Source organism: Corvus cornix, chromosome 3 (assembly GCF_000738735.6).
Source record: "Corvus cornix cornix isolate S_Up_H32 chromosome 3, ASM73873v5, whole genome shotgun sequence".
NCBI lineage: Eukaryota > Metazoa > Chordata > Aves > Passeriformes > Corvidae > Corvus > Corvus cornix.
Genome location: NC_047056.1, coordinates 27,042,251 through 27,065,098, shown reverse-complemented (window position 1 = coordinate 27,065,098; position 22,848 = coordinate 27,042,251). Strand labels below are relative to the sequence as shown.

Sequence of the window (22,848 nt, the reverse complement as noted above, 5' to 3'; positions counted from 1 at the left end):
TAAAAAATAAAAGCATTTTTATAACTACTACAGACTACTAAGATTGCAATACTCAGCCGCATCTAGCACCTTAAAAGCTGCTAAAAATCATCATAATGATGCTGAGTCAGAAATGAGCAAATGGAGAAGAATAATTTTAATTTCAGGAAAAAAATACTAGCAAACCACTCCTATCATCAAGGAATAGTGCTTGTGAGCAGTAGAATAACCGATTTCTGCAAGATTGCCTACACACAACTGCAGCAGAGTCTTAGTCTGCATCTTAATTGTTTTCATCTACACGTAAAGAGTGTCTAGAATTACACATGTAACAGTCTGATGAATGATTATATCTATACTCTTAGGGCAGGGCAGAAAAATACCTCCGGAGCTATATAGTCAGGTGTGCCACAAAACGTCGTGGTGGTCACTCCATTCAGAATCCCTTCTTTGCACATCCCAAAGTCAGCCAGTTTACAGTGGCCTTCTGCATCCAGAAGAATATTGTCCAGTTTCAGGTCCCTGAAATACAAAGGCCTCAAATTAAATCAACTCTCAAATTTTGATCATGTGCTCTTGAATTTCATAATAAACTATAGAATTTGACAAATAAATGGTTTCACAAACACCACTGAGAAACTGTCCCTCACATGTGTGCATGAAAAGTTGGTAGCAGTCACTAAATAGACCTGGTTAAAGGCAATAAAATAAAGAAGCAGGCAATTACAAGAGTTTTGTAAGACCAGGCTTTTACTCTCTTTAGCTGCAAGAAAGCACAGCTTTTATGTATTCAAGACAGCACAGAAATATTTGGGAAAGATCTCAGTTTCTTATTTGCTACAAATCTAGCACTCTGTCAATATGAAATAGGTCAATGAAGCTATTCTCTATTTTTTGCGTTAGTACTAAGCAAGGAGTACCAATTTATCCATACTCTATCATATGGGTTCAATTAATAGCTACTTTCAAACTTGGATAATTTTGAATTTCATTCTTAATGTATATAGCAACTCAAAGTTTAGATTGCAATGAGAGGGATGAAAAGCAGCATTCCCATCTTTGGGAACACTATTTTCTGCAGCTTAAACCTTCTCAGAAAAAAAAAAAAAATCACAGGAATATTCTGCATTCATTGTTAAAGAACATATCTTAGCAGCTGTTTCTGATCACTTGTTGTACAAATGTCTTTGTGTCAAAACCACACAATTGTCCGCTTATTAAATTGGGTCAGGTCAAAAAACGGTTGAGAAAAGGATATCCACCTTTCCTGTCTTGCCCTCTGCATATTTTCTAAATATACCATTGATGGCTATAGCATGTTCCAACACAATAGGTGCTAGGTACCATTTAACTTACCTGCCACTTGTCTTAAACTTAATTACAAAAGGATCTGGAAAGTCAGTGCAAAAAAGAACTCTCACTTGCATGAACTTGCATGGGTTTTAATTTCCCAATTAAAACCTCTTCATCATGTAGAAATAATAACACAAACATAAAACAAAAGCAAAAAAATCCCACTTATATTGTGAGGAGCATTTTATTTTTATATTTCTGTCTAGGCTTTTAGGCACCTCTGATGTGTATGAAAGATATGTAGCATATTTAGATATAAAATAGATAAATATATAAAAATATATCTATATCGTATTGTATGTATGAATGCATAGAGAGGAGAGAATCAAAAGCAGAACACGTCTTTAGGTGACTTTGTTGACACTTTCTGATCAGAATTCTTTTTCGTAGAATAATTAGAGAAATTTCATTAGGTTGAATTGATTAAAAAAAAAGAGTGTGTGTGTAGGCAAGATCTGCCTCAGATAAGAGGAATAAAATCCCATGCCAGCCTCTGTAAATGAATTTCACTCCAAAAGCCTATGAAAAGACATGAGTTTTTTTTCAAAAATCCTTTATGCCAACAAATTTGACCTGAGTGAAGGATGAGAAGTCTTCACCTTACTCAGAGGATGTCTTCCACAGAAATGTCTCCCTATTAGATCCCAGACTTCACAACCACAGGCACCAAACATGGTGGAAGCATTCACCCACATTAATTGATTAAACAGCCCTTCCAAGGCTGCAGTATGTTAAGATTTTTTGTAGACATATTCAAGGCTACAGTATGCTGGGATTTCACCAGAAATGCTCTTTTCTGCCTCTCACCCCAATTTCAGTTGGTGGATTTTAGGTTTTTTTTTTTCCTTTGACACTTGTTAAACATTTTTTAACATGCTGGCCTATATATTCCTCAAGCAGGTACACAGGCCAACATAAAAATCAGGTATTTCTGGGACACAGTGGACTTGCTACTCATGTGTGCATAATCATTGCATGTCTGCAGTAAATCACATACTTGGAAGCACTGGAGAACTTACTGTGCATGTAGAGATAGATTGTGCTGTGTACACGTTACAAAGTGGTTTGTGCGTGTAAAAGAAGTCTGACTGGCACAACAAAGTCATATTTACCTCAGTAACAGTAAAACCACTGTCTCCTACACAAACTAGTTTATCAGATATGGTTTATGTAGCTGAAGTATACGCTGGCTGTATGTTTCTTGGAAGCAACATCCCCTACATCACACTTTGCTATCTCTGCATCAGCTACACTGCTCTTGCAGGTCCTCAGTGGTCACCCACGTAAGGCCCCTTGGAGCAGACTACATATTTTATAATTCCTTAAGGTCATTAATTTCAGCAGTTCCTAAACAATCCAAGATCCAGCTGGCTGCAACATAACCCTACATATAACCATTTAACCCCTCAAGTACCCACCTCTTCCTACCTCTGAAAAGTGATTTGCAAGAATTGTCCAACATAATGCCAGGGCAAACAGGTATCAACAGCTCTGTGTCCTCCCCACAAGAAGTCAAATAAACAAAATAAAGCTCCTTGTTTCAAAAATCATGTGCCTTCCCAAAACTGCTGCTTCAGCGAATTGCAAGTGTTACAATAAGAAGATCTGCTTTCAAACAGGATTATAGCAACATCAAATAGAATGTGATCATCAGGGTAAGGCTCTTGCAGATTGAAGAAGGAAACAAGATTGTAGCTGTAGCTTTTAACCTTCCACATACAGTGTTATCTTGGATGTTCCTTAGCTAAGGAAGAACACAAGCTATATTTCAAAAAGTCAAGATGTTCAGATAAAGAAATCAGAGTATAATTATTTTGATGTAATCTTGGAACCACTTTCAGCCACAGGACTGTTAGAAACAAGGTCATAATACATATAATTATTACAAGAACTCAAGAAATTTGAGAGACTTCTTACAATAATGGATCCACCTTTATTAACTGTTTTAAGTATTAAGTGTTTATGAGAAGCCACTTAGATTATATCTTAACTCTGATCCCAGGACTTCCCCCTGCAGGCAGGTGACACACTGGAGTTGTTAGGACCTACAATCATTTAACTTTCATTTAATGCCATCCATATGGTAGCCATGGACTTGAATGGAGACACAGCCAATACTCCAGGAAACTCCTAAACTAAGAGAAACCTCAACAGCAATAAAGCACTAACAGTGAGGCACCATATAATGGATAAGGACAAGATACTCACCATTCTCTTTATTTCCTTAAGGGCTTGTATAAGACTCAGAAATTAGCAATAAAAATGTAACTTGACAGTGGGAAAACAGAATAAACATACTGAGCCAAGAGAAAACCAGGAAGAGTCTAATTATTAAATTCAGACTACCTGTAAAGACTGACAATGAAATTTTAAGCCTATCTGTAAAACCAGAAGTCAATTTAACTTTTTTACCATTTACCAAACTATAATCTTGCTTGACAGAACAAAAACATCTGGGACCCCTTCATCAAGCCAAAAGAGTGCAGTGAAGCCTATAAGCCTCTTCAAAACTCTGTTGAAGGCACTGAGGACATCAGCTTAATTACTCACGCAATAATGAAATGTAATACCAGTAGATTTGTGTTATCACAAAGTGCACCAGAGTTTCAAAAGAAATTTGGAAGAGGCTAAGACAACAGCAGTATGACTCCCATCAAAGTACATATGGGAGGTTAAAATGTAAGCTGGGAGTCTGCCAAAGTGCCAAATTCATAGCTAGCCCAAAAGATCACACGGTCCATAAAAGTGCTTGCACTGAAAATCATTGTCAATTTACAGTTGCCAGACTAAAAAAAAAAAACATAAAAAACCTCTGAAAACCAAGAAACCTCACCAAATCCCTCTAATTCTGCAACTTTGGAAAAAGAAATCTTACTTAACTAAATAAATATGAGGGTAGGAATAGATAATGTGCTACTTAACACCTCACAGGAAATAAAAACCCAACAACCAAAACATACAGAGAAAAGGAAACAAATGAGAAAGTAAGATAAAAAGAGCTGTCAGGGAAGCTTGTCTTTCCAGAGCAGTAGCCTCACTGAAAAAAATTAAAACTTTAACTTTTAGACCCGTATTTCCCCAGGACTGTTCTAAGACACAGCCAGCTCTCATACTCCTCCAAAAGTAAAGTACACAGCCATATCTGGAATGTAAAATAATTGTCTGTACGGATTGTTCCATTCTGATCCATTCTGTCTTTTATTTGTTCCCTGGATTTAGTGCCGGTTGTCTATCTCTGAATCAGAAACTACCAAATAATACAGTGTCAGATAGCTCAATGACAAAGGTCTATTAAATTCTTCTTTTTCTCATTTTGCATTCTCTTTGTAGCAACTAAGAAAGTCATCTGTGTCTGACAACATGAGTTCCTACAACCTGAGTAATTAATTACGTGCAACTGCAAACAACCTAACCAGTTAAGCCAGGAGAATGCTCAGACTGCTTGAATGCAGCAATGCTACATTAAGCTGTTTCTCTCCTTTGTTTTTTTGCCAAGATGACTTGAGCAGTCATTGAATGAAATGCTGTGGGGTTTTTTTTTTCCTTTTCTTTCTTTCATTTTTTTTTTCTCTCACTGAAGGCTTTATACAGAAATTTAAGCCTCGGTCTCTACTTCTGCATACCTGCCAGCATCACAATCACCTCAGAAGCTGGAATGATTGGCAGGATCTCAAGAAAGAATCAGGATTATGAGTTGGGTTTGTGCAAGTTGGAACAGAAGAGCTGGCTGACTACAGGTAACCTGTGAGAAAACTTCCGTAACGCTCATTCCTTGCTCCACACACGAGTGCCATGAGACACTGAGTGCCTGGCTTCCTCCAAAGCCTCAGTGGGCAAGTATTTCACAGGACTGGGTTCTTAAAGTCTGAATCCCACCAGCAGCCAGAGAGATAAGCATCTTGTGTGAGGGGCACTGTGTGTCACAAGTATCATTTAGATAACACACAATTTTCTTGTTGAAAGTAAGGCAGTTAAACAATCAAGATGGGTTTGGACCAGTAAAATCAGAAAGTCTGCCAAACATTACTAACAGTAGCCTTTTAACACAGTAAACAGCAGTGACTAAATAAATACATATTTGAAGGACAAGATCAAGCAGCTGAGAAACATGATCACAAGCTGGCAAGCAACCACTTACAGTGGTCACTTTACCACTTCTACTCTGACTGTTGATTGAGCAACATTTCACAGAATGAAGCATAATAATAATTACCTAGAAATAACAACATTGGAAGGAATAACATTTATTTATAGGATAAAAGTTAAATGAAGGATTGTACCTCACTAAACATCTACAGAATATCAACATTCAGAAATATTTGAAAGCAACACACAAGTCTAAAGTATGGAACTACTGCACAAGCACTTTTTTGGTGACTTTCAACTGCAATAAACCCTTTCAATAGGTTATTTGAAATCACTGCCATTGTTCCCCTGCATGGGAAAATCACATCCTCTCTGCAGGTTTTAAATAGACAAGCTGTTCCCACAAGAAACCACAGAGGTAAAAGGGAAACTTCCTCCAACAACATGGAAAACCATAAGAATCATTCTCTAGTTACTAGTGTTACTGAAATTCATAACTGAAGACAATATGATCATCATATCAATTAGAAATTTCAACAAGATGATTTTTTTTGTCTGTTTAATTAAGCTAAGACTTCTACATCCCTAGAATTACTTTCTCAGTTACTGAGTGGTATCCAAATTGCTTTTGAGACAAAGATGCTCACCTATAACGTCAGGTCTCTCACATACCCAGCACAAATTTACTCTTTGGTGTCCTCAAAATGCTGATAACTAATGTATTAGGTTACAAGTCTAAGCAAATGCAATTATATATGGAACTAGTCAGAAAACAAACAGGAAAGTCAACAATTTTAAAGTTCTGATGTTAGCTTCTTTAGTGTTTAGATCTCACCAACTTAATCCCAGTATCCATACATAAATAGAACAGGACATATATTAGGGGACTGTACTTCAAGAGAGGATTCTTTTGTTGCTCTATGTATTTTAGTCACAACTCATCAGCAACGCTGTTTTTCCGCCCTGCAACAGATCAGAGATAAATGGGAAAATTCAAACCATACCTACTAAGAAAACATAAATTAATAATAATAATAATAATTTTTTCCCCATTTGGAAACCTCTATGGGAAAGAAGGAGCCTGTACTCTCTGAGGTTACTGAGCTTAAACAGGCAATAATTGCAGTGTCATTGGGTATCAGGTTCTACCAGTGACCTCCCTTATCTATGTAGTAAAAAATAGGACACACACTGGACTGCTCATGCTTGTGAGTGAATTCATGACAGTAGAGCAGTTTGTGTTAGCAGGGAGGAAGCAGAGAGATACCCGAGTGAGACTAACAGTGAGAAAAAGATGGTTCTGCTGCTTTTGTTGTTGTAGGGTATCCCAGTTTTGCCTGTGATTATCTGAAAGTCTTGGAATTTCTCTGCTTTGTTTTTATATTGATCCATTAAGTAATTACTGAATTTATGATACACATTTTTTGTCACTGTTACATTACTTTATATCATCAAAGAATAAAGAGAATATAAACACAAACACTGTAGTAGAGTTGTACTCAGTAGTATGCAGAAAAATCTGCTGTGGAGACTTGAAAACTGCCACTTTCCAGTGTCAAGTTTGGAATAAAGTGAATCCACCTTATTCTGATGTGCATCAGTGTGTAATTGCTAATGGCAGATGAATTACTATCACAGACTTGGTTTCAAATAAAGCCAGAGAGATGCTATAAATTCATTTTCATCGAAGAAAACAGTAATAGTTCAGATAGCAGGCTAGCCATAAATGGGAAATGTTGACTTTTAATGTGACCATAGTGACACTCTCTTGTCAGGCACGCTTACTTTAAAAAACACACACATTTACTTTCCTTACATAACACAACAACCACCACCCTGCCATTTGCACAAACAATTTGTGGACTAAGGGGTGGCAGAGATGGGTGGGGGGACGTAGCAAAAGGCAGCTTGCTATCTACCCACCAAAGACATCAGAGGGAGACAAACAGATGATCACTGTCTATGGCTCTGTAAGTCCTCGTTTTTACAAGGCAAAAGTGAGGCTTGCAGATGTATAACAGCACCTCTCCAGCAGTGCCTACCATGGAGAAACCTTGCAGGTCAGCAAGGTCCCAAAATGGAGAAGAAGGCTGTAAGTTAGGACTTACACGGTCCTGTTTACTGATGTCTTAATGACATATTAAACAAAGGTTTAATATTAATTTCCAGCAGCTTAAGGAAACCAATGACTTTTATAATAGCAGAAAAACATTTTCTTTAAAATTATTTCTTTATATGGCTTTCTACTGGCTTTGACTATTACTTTATTACAATTGTCGGTAGCAGCTTAGGACGTTCCTGTGCCTGATCTGCTTATCTTATTATGCTGGGTTTCCTTTAAATAATGCGCAGGCAAATAAATATATTGTACTTAAGAGCTTTCCTTTGTATGACTTTTCCTTTCTTATTATTTTCACATTTTTATTTGTGAACCGAAGTGAAATATGTACAAGTTCAAATATGCATTATGTAAAACATTCTCTAAAGTTGGCTAAGCACATAAGGGAGTGGTCTCTATTTCTCTATCAAGAGAAGGTTGCCTTATGCATTCACATCATGTTACTTTATAAACCTCATCCTTCATGACTCCCACACCTGGGAATGCAACAATTTTTCCATGGGTCTGAGACAGGAATGTGATATAGCACTACAATGCTGCCTCTTGACTTAGCTTACTGCCAAAGACTTGATTTAGACAAGCTTTTTGTAGGATCCCAGTGGCAACTCTCCCTTCCCATGGCCCACAGGCCTGGAATTTTTGTACTGAATAAGAACTGCCACGAATGGACCTGGCTTCATATTAAGCCTATTGAATAGGACAAACGACGTTCCTCAGAAACTTGCAGCTAAAGTAGATAGCAAATGATTTTTCACGTTTTGTAAGGTTTCTTGAGATTTTACAAACCATTTGTATTTCTCTCTGGGTGAAAATACAAACTGTTCAGAGCTTTTTGTGAAAGTAAGGTAAACAGCCCCCAGCGTGGTGCTCCAGCCAGGGACTGGCTCTGCATGGGGCTGAGCTGCCTGCAGGTCCTGGTCCCCCATGCCCTTGCTGAGTGTCCCGACATTAAGGTTACTGCAGTTCCCTCAGGGATTTTCTTCCTTCTTTCTCACTCTCTCTACCTTGGTTAAAACCACCATTTTCTTACTTTTTCCTTGAAAACTGTAGCTGAAATATTCTTAACTGTCTCTGCATACTCAGGGTGGGAACAATGGCATGAAATCTGTCCTACTGCTAATGGTATTTACTGTTTCAGCCTCCACTACAAAGCTCATGTGTTAAGTCATTGCTAAATATGTAATGTGATAGACCTTGTCCTCACTGACACCTTGGTGATCTCACTGAAGACAAGAGAAGTCCCCAGGCTTAGCCAAGGACTGACTCAAACTGTGGTATGCTACACTGTGAGGTTCAGTGCTCTTATTTTTGTATTTCAAATAACATAAAAATAAGACTGTGTATTATAACAATAGGTTAGGTGGAGTGCAAACTAAAAGTGCCGACTATGTATGTCCATAATCCTTTTAAAGAAAATGATACTTAATCATTATTTGATAAAACCACTTGATGAAAGACAGTGAAAGGATGGTGCAAAGCTAGAAAAGCTTGTCAGATCTAGTTTTGAAAACTCAATTCTGAAAAAATATTACCAGAAGCTTAGAAAGCAAATTTGTCAGTAGACAGCCTAAAGAAGTTCGGATCTGCTCAAAAGTTTTTCTTCGGAAACCAAAAGCAATGCTGTTTTTCTTTCTTTTCTTTTTCTCAGTGACCTCAGTACATAGGATGACAAAATCATTATCATTGAACAACAATGGAATACAAATCATGCAAGCAGAAAGAAAAGAGCACTTGCATTTCAGGCATACAGTTTCTGCGTCTAACCAAGAAGACTGAAATATTTCCTTCTCCTTCCAGCTTTCGAGTGAAGCTTTTGTACACAGAGTAGATAAACATAGAGCCAACAAATGCATGCCTATCTATTTAGCACCTTGCATTTCTGTAGCATTTCTCACTGAGCTATCTCAGCAACGAATCCTTGTAATAACCCACAACAAGAATCTTTTATCTAATAGAGATACCAGGAAAAACGGAATTAAAAGATACATTGTAATCAACCCCAATTGCATCAATTTTCAAAATTTACCTTAAACATGGATTTAACTAGAGCTCTGAAACATTTTGTTCTGGTTTTAATTTTGTATTCTGTATTTTCCAGGATTCTGACCAGATTTATGCCACCAGTCATCAGAGGTTAATTGAGGTACCGTGGTTTGCCCCAGGCTCCCTCTATGGCCATCTCCACAGATATCTTCAAGCAGATGACACACAGAACATGTGGGCTGCACAGCTCCCTAAAGTAGTCTGTCCTTCTCCACTGACTGTAAATGTACTCCAGGAGAAGCAGAATCCTGACTTGGAAGCTTCAGTTGTGTTCCTAAAGTTAGGTGAGATGAATCTGAGCCTTTGTGTACATTCAGTATAAGCTGCTTCCTGGCTTCCTTTATTCCAGCTAGAGATTTCATCCAAATCAGTTGTAAAACTTCCATTTTTTGTAGCTGAAAGTCAAACAAAGGCAGATTTCTAAAAAAGACTTGCATTTATCTGACTTCTTAGTCATGGTGGAATTGCCACACACACTATTTGCTACGCTTTTAAGTTATTTCCTCTAATAATTCTTTATTTTTCTCACTTAGGTCACATGGAACTCTCCAGTGCAAAAACTCCCTATATGCACATCCATCAAAAAGCCAGACATCTAACTGCTCTGCTTTGACACACCAAATAAAGGGCTCCAAAGCATTATTATTCTACATTGTTTCAGGCACACAGAGAGAGTATTCTGAAAAAAACCCTAACAAACCAGAAGAAAAGCTGCTACTGTAATCAGACATGATTGAAGGCATTTCCTGTATTTTGCTATCAAACCGGTTGTTTTTTCCATTACATACTAAGTGAACTTTAGTAAGGTCAAAACACCAGAGAAAAACAGGATCAGAATATCTTTAATCAACTAAAGTTGAGTATTTTAGTCTCTCTCTTTCAGCTGTTTAGCCCTGGATCTTATCCGACATCTCCAAATTTCTTCCTTAAATCACAGATACATAAACCAGGACAGTCTGAATTTATGATTTAGCCAGTTGTTTTCAATGGCATTTAACTTGTTAGCCTTACACTTCCCCTAGCCCAAAGGTTAATCAACCTCATGCTGTGTAACAAGACCAGTATTATTTTAATATGATGTAAGTCCAACAGGGGAGATGGGTTTTCATTCCCAATCACAATGCTGAGCAAAAAAACTTCCCTTGCAGGAAACCTATCGTTTCCACCACGGTGACTACTAAGATCAAGTGTAAGTTCTGAAATTACTTTTAGATGAAAGTCAAAGCTGCGATAGCATAGGTGAATTTGATCCAATCTTGTATACTGTTATTCCACTGTCACACTAAATGAAGTTTATTTTAAAGTATATAGCCCCCTGTCCTGTGCTCTGACCCTATTATTTTTGAAGAGAAGAAGTCTTTATCTTCCATGAATGCCAGATGACACTTTCCTTGTTAATGTAATACAAATGTCAACACCTGCCTCGGAAATGAGCAGCACCAAGCATATTGTTGACTGATTGAAGAAGGGAAAACCAGGCTGTGCTAAACCCAGCAATTCTACACAGAAAGCTTCTGATGCTTCCAGACACATGGAACTAGTAAGGAAAGAGACTTCAGTATGGGTGGTAGATTGCAACAAGAGCCTAGACCTTTCTCCCAGGGAAAAGGTGACTGTCAAAGATGAGCACAGGCTCATCTTTCACCTAAAAGATGACCAAAGGACTGAGAATCCTGCCATGTGATGAAAGGCTGAGAGAGCTGGGCTGTTCAGCCTTCAGAAGAAAAGGCTCAGGGGAGACCTTATCACCATGTTTCAGCATTTAAAAGGAATGAAGAAGTTAGATACTTTTTACACGAAATCACAAGGAAAAGACCATCTATTATTCCTGGAGAGATTCCGATTAGACGCAAGAGGAAAGTTTTTCACAGTGGGAAAAATCAGCCATTGAAATAATCTCCCCACGGAAGCGGCGGATCCCCCAACACTGGACACTCTTAAGATTGAGCTGGACAAGGTGCTGAGCCATCTTGTCTAGACTGTGCTTTTAGCAAGAAAGCTTGTATCAGATGATCCTTGAGGTCCCCTTCCCACCTGATACGCTATCATTCTATGATTCCCAGCAGCTACGAAGAAAACTTGTGTTTTGGTCCAGTTCGTTACCTAAACGAGGAGACCAGGCTGCCTGAACACTGCAATAAGACTAAGAGCAACCTTATTATCCACCTGCTGAACACAGATGCAAACAATGAAGGCTACTCAGTGCTAATATAGGTTCTCTTCTTAATTACAATAAGGTTGTTTCTTAAAAGAAAACTAACGAAAAGAAATTGCAATTTCTCAGCGAAGGAACCAGACTGTCAGCATATTCCAAGATGAGAACACACAGCAAAGATGAAGAGCTTGTAAAATATTACAATCTGCTGGTAAAAGCATAAATCTTCTACATCCTCAATAATGCCTATTTTCTGCTTCCATCTGGAATAGAGAGATGCACTGTTAGATTCATGGGAAAAGTGAAAACACAGCAATGCGGGAAACCTATTTTATAACTTGAACTGGTCTTCTTTTTCTTTCATTCCTTTGGACAAATTCTATATACACACTCTGCAAAATTTAAAGAAGATTTAAAAAAAACAACCCAAGAAAATATTTTAGTCTGGCAACCACAACACAGGACATACAACAAAATGGCCAAACTCAGGTGACTGGGAGCATATCCCGAGGAAGCGATTAATGCACCAGCATGAGTCAACATTTTAGTGCCTTTTCTGTACTAGCCAATGCCCTCTGCACCTTTAGGAAGCCCAGAAAGTGTAAAGGAGAAGGGTTGCTGAAGACTTTCACATAAAATGTTTCTTTTTATAAAAGAGACCAGTTTATCAGAATGCTTTCCCCTATGCTCCCAAGGGTATCCTTAGCAGGGAGCAAACACAGCTCCCAGCAGTAAGTAGACTCCTGTTAAGCTCCGTATCATGTTTCCATGGAGAAAAATGCTTTCTTATTCAGAAAAGAAAAACTCTGCAGTGAACTTTTATACAGACACTGATTTTTTCCAGCCTCACTTTGGTGTTTTTATGGGAAGCATTTCCACAGAGTGGTGCCTGTAATATTACACAGAAAGGACTAAATAAATTATATAGCATAAATGAAATGATGTAACACAGCAAGAATGTTGCTTCTAACAAAATGTTTACTTATATGGAATCACTAGAAGAAAGATTTTAATAATTTTTGCTTCTATTCTGATTTCAGCAGCATAGTTCACATGCCTAAACATGTTTTTAACCTATCACGTGGTCTCAACTTGGGAAGGGTATGTAGGCTCTTCATTTAAAACCTTTCCTAACCCTGCTGTATTTATCAGGGATCAAAACAGCAGCAGCCAACAGCAGTTTAACAGATTTCTGCAGAAATTCTTGTAAAAACTGTGAGTTAAATTTATTTTGCCTTCTAACCTTGTAAAAGCATTCTATTATACAGATAGATTTGTCTGTTTCAAAATTCTGTACAGTTAACAATTTTCTATTATGTTTGATGGAAGATCACTGCAGTGGAGGGATTCTGGCAAAATTAAGAAGAGTATTATTTGTCCATAAAGTATGAAGAAAATGACTGAAAAAATGGGAGTTGCTTGCCCTTATATGTTGATCTATGCATAAAATAAACTCCTTATGCTGCTTCTGGACAAAGGTCATAGAAGCTAATGGTTCAAAATCCAAATCTTGCTTTGATACGTAAGCAAAATGGGCTATGTATGTTAATGCAGAGAATTATATTTTATAAGATACTCTTAAAATTACAATTGTGTAGCAAAATCAAATTACTTTTGCCCCCAACTTCTGCCAGAAAGCTGCACAAACATTTGTAGACAATCTTTTCATGTGCAGGAACTTTCAACTTCAGCATTTTTTCCAATGTAGCTGCTGCAGCCTTCCCCCATCTCCTCCAGAAAATGTGCTTGGGAATGCTACTTTGGCTGTAATGCCAACTTATAATGTCACCACTTAAAATCTACTTATACAAGGCACCCCACGATTTTTAATTAATATGAATGCAATGGAAAGATGACTCATGGGTTACTCATTTGAAATAAAACATGGCATGACTTAGGAAATTTACAGTGTACTCACTTTTGCCAACATCAAGGTTAGGAGAGTGCTATAGCAATTTACCTTCAGCTGTGAAGACAGAGAGACTACCAAGAGAAGCCAACTGTCCAGCCCAATTGCAAGAGAGAGGCAATTCTGAATAAAGATTTGGGAGGCTAAAATATGATTTTAATCTCTAACACTTCGTACTTACTGGGTAGTCACTGCATGTAAATACTAACTTCAGTAGGATTATAATATTAACTACTGGTCAGTGGGGCTGTTCTTGAACAATTTTGTCAACGTGAAAAAAAAGTTATTTTGGGCCGGAGGAATTATCTTTGTAACTTCTGCATGCCCAGCCTCTTCCGAGATCTGCTAACCAGACCATGTTCTGACAAGATCAGAAATTATCCCATAAAGCTCCCAGATAGTTATGTGGGCAAAGACTAGCAAGGAACCTAATTATACAGGTTATAAATATTATAAAGTTTAATTAAATTATAATGTGCAATAAAGTCTCTTTGCATCCTTCTGACAGCCTTAAACTGAGCACACTGAGTACAATTTAATTCCATTGTAAAACTGCTTTTTTCTTCCAGTGTCAGAAGGAGGTTTTACTGCAAATAAGAGTCATGATTTTTAAAGAAACAGTCTCTTATATGCCAGGTAGTGGCTTTTCTATACCCATGTCATGTCATGGTCACATTTACAACATATTTTTATTATCTATTATCATATTTTTAATTCTAGCTAAAAATGCATGAACAAACAAATCTCTGTGAAAGATTATCAAAATGCTTTTCAAACAGAATGGGAGAGAGGTTGCAGAAGTTGTGCTGTATCTCTAAGACATATACACGATATGCTAAACCCAGCATTGCCCAACCCTGAAACAAATAAGGGTATTAGTTTATAGTCTCTGTAACCAATTTATAGTATTATTTAGTTAAGACTTGATAGTGTAGCAAAAAAAAACCTAAGGGGCACTGTGATTCTCAACTCATTAAATGATGAAACAAAATACTCCATTAGCAATGATTCAGTTCCACCCTTTCACCCTTTAGTGCCCACTCAGCCCCAGACATCAATCCTTCCACAGTCTTCCTACCCTCATAATTCTGTTGCTATAACTAGGCAAACATAACTGTGTTTGACTGCTTTTTAAATGGATGCTATTACACAAGGTGGGCAAGAAACAAACCCCATTATTGTATGTGTTGTGGGCACAGTTTTTTGGTTTTAGTATAATCTCTCTTGGATTGGGTTTATACAGACAATTGTTCTGCCCTAAGAGCACACATATCTGAGCCGGGTGAGAAAAGTCTCTAGCAATAGTGAGTTATATGAGATTCATCACTGAATTGTCTCTGGCTTTATAAGCTATAGCTCACTAATACCAGTTAATGTTTTGTTGTTATTGCTACACAGAGAATTTCCAGGATGCTGTTTCAAAATTTCTTCAAGCCCTCTTGCTCATGGACAAAACAACTACTCAATCTGCAGCAGTTTTAGAAATCATGATGAAATACTCTTCCTCTTGGGACTTCCACAGAAACCCCAAACTTCTGTCCTACTTTGTGTGCAAGCATACCACTAGCTCTGATCTGGAGCTGACAAAATACCCCCTCCTTTTTCTTTTGTGAATTTTCAAAAGGTGAAAAGAGAACCTGCCTAAAAGCAGGGTTGTCCGAAGGGTTTCTCTCTGCTCTGCTTGGGGCATTTCTCATTCAGTGTCTGCAGACATCAGCTTACAGGGTTTTAGCAGAGGCAGCTTCAACAAGCCTGCAGTGGAGTGCCTTTAGCCTTGTGCAAGGCACACGCTGCTGAGCTGCTGCCTACTTTCTTCATGCACAATCGGAGGATCCTTTTATGCTAGCAGATATTTAAAGACTTTCATATAAATGGGAATCAGAGCCTCTTGATCATAGTTATGGCCTCTCTGGACCCATTACAGATTATCAGCAAATGAACTGGCAGGCATTTGGTATGCCTTTTATATCCTCAGGATACAGCACCATAAACACTTGCTGTCCTCTCACTGGTAGTTAAATTTAGGCAGACACATACTCAGGCAGTTCTTAAGTGCCAATTATTTTTGTTCTAGAAGTATTCCATTAGAGCTCTTTCAGATTTATTGATGTTTGAAAGCTTTTAAATATCCATTACCCACTTAACTGACCATAGCAATTCCATCTGACTCATTATTTGTGTTAGAATATATTTAGACATTTTTTAAATGGGTCTTAGTAGACCATAGGATCTCCCTTGGAAACCCTATAATAAATCAAGTAAATACTTGGTGAAGTGCTATAATGTTTACTTGTGACTACTTAATTTTATCCTTTATATTCCATGTTTTGAACACATGAAGTTCCTCTGTTCAGATTATTAGTGACCAAGCTTTCTTTGGTTCATTTTTTTGGGTACTGCTTCTGTATTACCCAGTTCATACCAAGGTGCAGCCATGCTGGCTGCTATACTGGCAATCTACTGTTGAAGCTATCCCATCCTCCCCTTCCCTTGAAGGGGCAATCACACACTCTAGCACTGGAATACCTTGTGAAGAATAGTTTTACAACTGCCACTGTCAAATCTATACCAAAAAAAATGCGCACAACTGCATGCACTGTTTGCATTTGACAGTGACATTTTCTGTGTCCTCCATACATCAGGAGAAGGAAATTGAAGCCTCGATGAAAAAGTATACATATGTCAATACCACCATTATTTCTGGCCTCTCACATCTATTTTCTCTCTCTCTCTGCTGTTTTGCAAGATTGACTACTGGAAACAAATTCTCGAAGCAGGAGGCAAGAAGTGAAGACCACAATGTACACACCAAGGGGTGTGTACATTGTGAGAAGTGCTGCTTGGGCTTCACGTAAGCCTCTCTTCTCAAAAGCTGGATGTTACTGTAGAAATTTTTCAAAATCTAAAATATTACACCCCCACCATAAGTGGTCTTGGGGGATTAAAACTCAAATTGGTGGTGAGAGTAAATTGTCTGTTCCTGGAGCCATCCATCCCAAGGTATGTAACAGTGCAGAAACCACACTATTATCTCCCATCTTGGCAAAAGCTGGCCTTGGCATTACTGCTACTCCTGCTTACCCTGCTCCACATCTGCCTCCTCCACATGTACTCAATGCTGCTGAGATGATGAAGACTCCTACTTACGATTATTTCTCCTACTGTCTGCTGCTCTGGGGAGCTGCTTGTTCAGGCTCTGTGACACACTGGCAGCCAAGGAGAGGGGCATGAATTACTGCTGGCACAAGAAGGGATTTATTACCACTCTGGCCTTGTTACTCCTCATCTTTCTGCTCACTTTCAGCACTGTCAGGGCCACCAGAGCCATTCTGTTCCCCTTTCTGATTGCCTTGGTTAGACTGCACCTTGTCTGTCCAAGGTCTTTCTGATGTAATCCTACCACTATTTATGCTGGTAGCAGTAAAGACTTTGGTGCACTCCCCAAAGTGCTGGGGTTCTTACTGGCTGTATTTTCTCTGTTTTAGTTTGTTAGGCCTATTTAGTTAACCTCCTGCTGAACAATATTATTTCTGTTTTCTTCCATTTGTCTACAAGCTGTCAGCTAAACAGACATTTTTAAAGTTTTCAAAGGATTCAGTGATAACCCAGTTATGTCAGCTTTTGGATTGGCTAAATTCTCATTTTCCACTGCCATTTGCAGTGTTAAGCAAAAGAACATATGGTTTTTAATAACAGTGCCTTCTCAAATGTGAGGGTTTGCTCAAACCAAGGTCCCAAATCATTCAGGAAGCTGCACAAATCATGCATATGAACAGCCTCACAACCAAAATCAGCCTTTGAGTAGTGCATGCAGGAATGTTACTGGAGCAGCAGTTAAGTGATAAGCTCTTATATAACAAGGAGGTGGATAAAAGAGGGAGTGGGAAGATGGGCAAAGAGAATAAATGTAAACCTTGAGCCAAAAGTAGCAAGGTTCTGGCCAAAAAACAGAGTTGTATGCAAATGTCTTTACTGAAGGGCATAATCCAAATTTTCTTTTAAGGTTGTTCAGCATTTTTGTCATCACTATTAAAAAAACTCCCACTAAGTAGAGCTCCTTACTTGTTTTCATCTAACATTTCGCATTACTTCCCAGCTTCACGGCCCAGAAAGCCAATTGTACCCTGGGCTGCATCCAAAGCACCATGGGCAGCAAGTCGAGGGAGGGGATTTCGTTCCTTTACTCCCCCCTCTGGTGAGACCCCATCTGCAGTGCTGCATCCAGCTCTGGGGTCTCAGCACAGGGAGGACACTGGCCTGCTGGAGAGAGCCCACAGGAGGGCCACCAAGATGGTTAGAAGGATGGGGCACCTCTCCTGTGAGGAAAGGCTGAGGGAACTGGGATTGTGAAGCCTGGAAAAGAGAAGGCTTTGGAATGACATGACTGTGGCTTTCCAGTACCTGAAGGGAGCCTACAAGAAAGATGGAGGGAGACTATTTACAAGAGCATGTAGTGTCAGGACAAGGGGGAATGGCTTTAAACTGCCAGTATTTTTAGATCAGATATTAGGAAGAAATTCTATATCATGAGGGCAGTGAGTCACTGGAATGGTTGCCCAGTGAAGCTGTGGATGCCCCATCCCTGGAAGTGTTCAAGGCCAGGTTGGATGGGGCTCTGAGCAACCTGGTATAGCAGGAGGTATCCCTGTCCATGGCAGGGGGTTGAAACTAGATGATCTTTAAGGTCCCTTCCAACCCAAGTGATTCTACAGTTCCATTATTCAGTGACTCTTTGTTGAGAGAAGCATCTCAAGAGCACAACAAAATCTTTGTTAGAAGCCTATCACCTCAGAACCACGTTTGTTGTGCACTTCTCTGCATTACTATGAAACTTTGGCAGATGCATTCAACAGCATGCAAAAAGGCAAAGCCTCACCCTTAATGTGACATAGTTTCAACACCACTGCAACTGGGTTATAGAAATATTTTTCATTCCTTGAAGACAAACATAACTGAAGGGCACTGTAAAATTCAATCCTAACTTTTGCCTGTTAGCAGCAGAATTACATGTAGGAAGCACCTTCAGATTTTTAATGCATTGTGAAACAGAAAGTATTCTCTTTCTTCTGTTGGAAAATTGTTTGCAGAGTATGATTTTGTTTGGAGCTGGTGTACATGACTCTGCAGAAACAGCGCCGTGTCTCAGCAGTTTAGGAAAACTAATGGGTTTGTCCTGTATCAGTACAGTTCAGTTTCACATGTGCTGCAGCTTTACTGGACTTTTATTTTGTGTATGTTTCTCTGAGTTAAAATCTTCTTATCAAACGTTGAGAGATAACACACATTTCTTCCTGTTATAAAATAAAGACACAAACATCAATCATCTAAAATCAGTGACATTCACCTAGAAATAAATACAAATATGTTCTGTAACATTTCACTGCTATTATCTGTTGAGAGGCACTGTTGCCCTTTCTACTGAGGGTACCAGAACATGGCTGCCCTCAGAGGAATGTAAACTTGGCATTAACCCTGGCAGATTCCCACTCCCTGCTCACTCTCATTTAACATTAACTCACTTCTATACTGTTATCAGAAGGTAAAGGTCATAGCTTTATTTACACAATACAGCACTATACAAACGGTCATTAAACAAGAAAATCTTGCACCAAATAAACACAAAGCAAAAAAACAATGCTGACCTCTCTACCAAGAACTCGCCCTGGAAGTACCTTGTCATTCCCCAAATAAGGTCAATGGTGCTGGTCTATCCTTCTAAATATTAACTGCCCAGCACTGCCCCCCCACATACCCAACTCCCACACAACAGACAATAACAGCCATTTTTTTATGTTCCAAACCCAGGAGAAATTTAGAAAGCATTCTACTGTTGGCAAGACCATGTGGTTCATATCCTATTCCCACAGCCTTTACTCATCCTTCCACAGCTGGAAACCTTGTCAAAGGCTCTCCTATACGACAGAGCCTTTAGCACAATACATAAGCTGGGCAGATGGCAGGGTGGACTCCCTCGGTCCGAATGCCAGAAGCCTGGGAACCAGCCCTCCTTCCTGCTTCTCATCTCCCTCAGCTCCACTCCTCTCCACCCCAGCCCACTGCCTTTTCCTGCGGGGAAGACATCCTGCTTATTTATGCATTTCACGACTGCTGGTCTGCCTAAATCCAGCAAGGAAAAGGGCAAAGAGGGCAGGAGGCCACTGACTAAAATCCCGTTGGAGCTCACATTCAGTTTTGGAAACTAGACCAGGCAGAGCAGAGAGAGCGTGGATGTAGTCCAGGGCTCAAACCCAGCCAGGAGCACTGGTCAGGTGGCGTGGCTTGGGCAGCAGTCCCTGGAGACACTAGGACTCCAGACACACCTGCACAATTCACTCCTTGCTTCCTATTTTTACTGAAGGTGAAGGAAATAGTTTGTTGCTCACTTGGGCCAGAAGCAAACTGTAACTTCTCTGTAGCAGACTGCTGCAACAGGCAGTTCATGTGGAGAGGACCTTGTGTTCAGTGTATTCCTGTGCTTAGGTGTGAATATGCCAGAGGAGGGTACAAGGGCTTGGCCTCTTTCATGGACCACAGCTAAAGCACCAGTTTAACCTTTAAGTATTCTGAGTTGCAATACGATGATCTTTACATACGTAAATCAAAATGCTCCATGTCTAGTTTTGCTTAAAAGAAAAAAAGGGGGGGGGGGGGGGGAATTTTATTTGGCTGCTGCCATTCAGAAATAACACAGTAAGGTAACTTGGGAGAATGATGACTTTTAACATGTTAACCACTGACCATGCAACATCTTCATCAGTGTAAATATAACTCCTCATTACTCTGCCAAGGTTGCACTGAATCACACAACCACCAATGAAGTCAGACTTTCTAAATAAATGCTCTTATTTCACATAAAAACACACTAATGAAAGTGCTTTTAATTTTAGGTAGTTGTTCTTGCTGAAACACTGGTGTGTGCTGCCCTGATAAACAGGAATGCTGGGGAAATTGATCTAGGGAAAAATTCAGTTAGTGTTCAAACAAGTTATTAGGGTAGTTGTGTACAGAAAAAGGCTGAAGGTACTCAAGGATTGGCATCAGCACATTTACATCCACATTTGCTCAATTCAGTGTTAATAAATCCTTCATCACGACCAACACATTAATTACAGAGTGCAGAGAGCCTCAGAAAGCTCCAGCAAGTTACAGACTGGGTTATTACTTCATATTGTTGAGGAACATAATAACCCATAGTTATGAATAGGACTCCATCATGACCAAGTACTGCATGATTTGAAGGCAACACCTCACAGATCCGACACTTGAAAGCAAAAAATTTGATCCTACCTTGGTCAACCCAAAGCAGGTGACACTAATTTCCCAGTTAAGATATTTTTCATCCTTTCAGGTGAACCAAAATTGTGTACATTCAGTTTCTTTCTTTTGTGTTTCAGAGAGAGCACTTGCATGATTCGGGAGGATTACAGAGATCAGGCAACACGCAACCACTGAAACAATTCTTACAGCTCACAGTTATTTCCTAAATCATGTAGGAACTGGGGACACCATCACTGATGTTTGCGATGTGGTACCCTGTTCTAGTGCCGACCTTCCTGCCTGGGGGGACAACAGTTCTCTGTAGGTATTTCAGGCCAGAGCAGGTCACTTGTGTCACCTCACTTGAACTCCTACACTGAGAGCAGAGACAGCCACTCAACAGCCCAACAACAGCTGACCTCAGCCCAACAACTGCAAGTGAAACAAGGACATGCCACGTGTACACTGATCTGCAGAAAGTGCACAGGAATATTGAAAGTCAGTACAAGAGGAGAATACAGAACTGACAGTTTCTTAACACACACAGTTTGCTGCATCTTCCCTATATGAGAATATATACTAATACATTTTATACAGACATAATATATATTAACATATTATGATAACTGACTTTAAATACACCAGACTCCAGGGGCAGGTGACACCAAACATAGTCCACAACCCTTCCTCACCAAGGGCAAACTCCAGTCCAGCTCAAAGGCAAAATCAAAATGAGATTCATAGTCTAGTTCTTAATTCCTGAAGCTCGGATACATTTTTTCACAGTGGTGCAATTGCAATTGCATAACACAAACAAGGACAAGCGCCAGAAAACAGGATTGAAACTTCTCTAGTGTCTGATTGACTGTACTTGTATTATCAGGCCCCAGCCTGCCATGTGCCTGAATAGCTGAATGCCAGATGAGAGGGAAGGTGGCAGGGATAATGTAAACAGTTTTATTAAGCTGTTGAAGTGTTTCTGACACAACAGTAACACTGCACCTTTAAAAAATGTCACAATGAAAATTATCCTCAAGTTTATCTATCATACGAGATGCATTCAGTAATGCAAAATCTTTATATATAAAAGTTGTGGGGTTCATCTTTATTTCCAACATTAACTCAATAAACATAAGGAAGATAAACATAACGAAGATCTATGTTAATTCCAGTGAGCACACCGGTAATTGGACAAGTCTGGGAACAACTGTTGGGCCAGCTGCAAAGATGTGAACTCAGAGAATAATTTCTATTGCCAAACAGGGACCTGGCTTTCTCTTTGAACTTCAGGGGAAATGAGGATAAACTAGTTATTATAAAAGATGATCATTTAGTATCATCATAGCACTTTCCAAAAACCTAACCAACAAGCCAAAGCATGAGCTAAAGCTAGTTATTTACTTCCAAAAATATAACTTTGTTTAGCTCCACACAAATACTTCCACATACAAGACTGAAAAAAGATCAGAAGGTATAGTAGCTATTTTGAAACCTACATTTCCATCAAACATCTTAATTTATTTATATATTCTCCACTTTCCTTGAAGTAGTGCCCACACAAGCAGCATTTCCCACTTTGGCGAATAACCATTAATTTCACACCACAATGTTTTTTCTAGAAATATAATTATACAGAAGACAAGTATTCTTTATTAAACTATCTGAAGGCATGTTAGGTAGTTAAGACTGCTAGCTAGTCAGGAGGAAAGGTTGTTTTCTTTTCTTTTTTTTCTTTCCCTTTTCTTTCCTTGTTTGCCAGCTAATAAGAGCTCTGGAGATGTAAAGAGTGACTTGATCCCAACGCATTTTTAACATTGTAGTAAATGATGCAGTGAGGTATGGAGTAATTAGGCTGAAACCATTCTGTGCAAGACAACTATTCTTACATATGCTTGACATAAACAAATGCATTCTTCCAGGGCCTGGCACATTGTGAATGAATTGTGA

The 22,848-nt window shown here is 39.0% G+C and overlaps 1 protein-coding gene across 2 annotated transcripts in view; it reads right to left on the bottom strand.

Moving 5' to 3' along the window:
• PRKCE (protein kinase C epsilon) overlaps positions 1-22,848 on the bottom strand; it is a 285,568-nt gene that overhangs the window by 29,006 nt on the left and 233,714 nt on the right. For both annotated transcript variants that reach the window (XM_010393699.2, XM_010393697.3), the window contains exon 12: positions 363-501. In XM_010393699.2, coding sequence (XP_010392001.1) covers positions 363-501 — 139 coding nt within the window. The remainder of the gene's footprint in view (positions 1-362; positions 502-22,848) is intronic.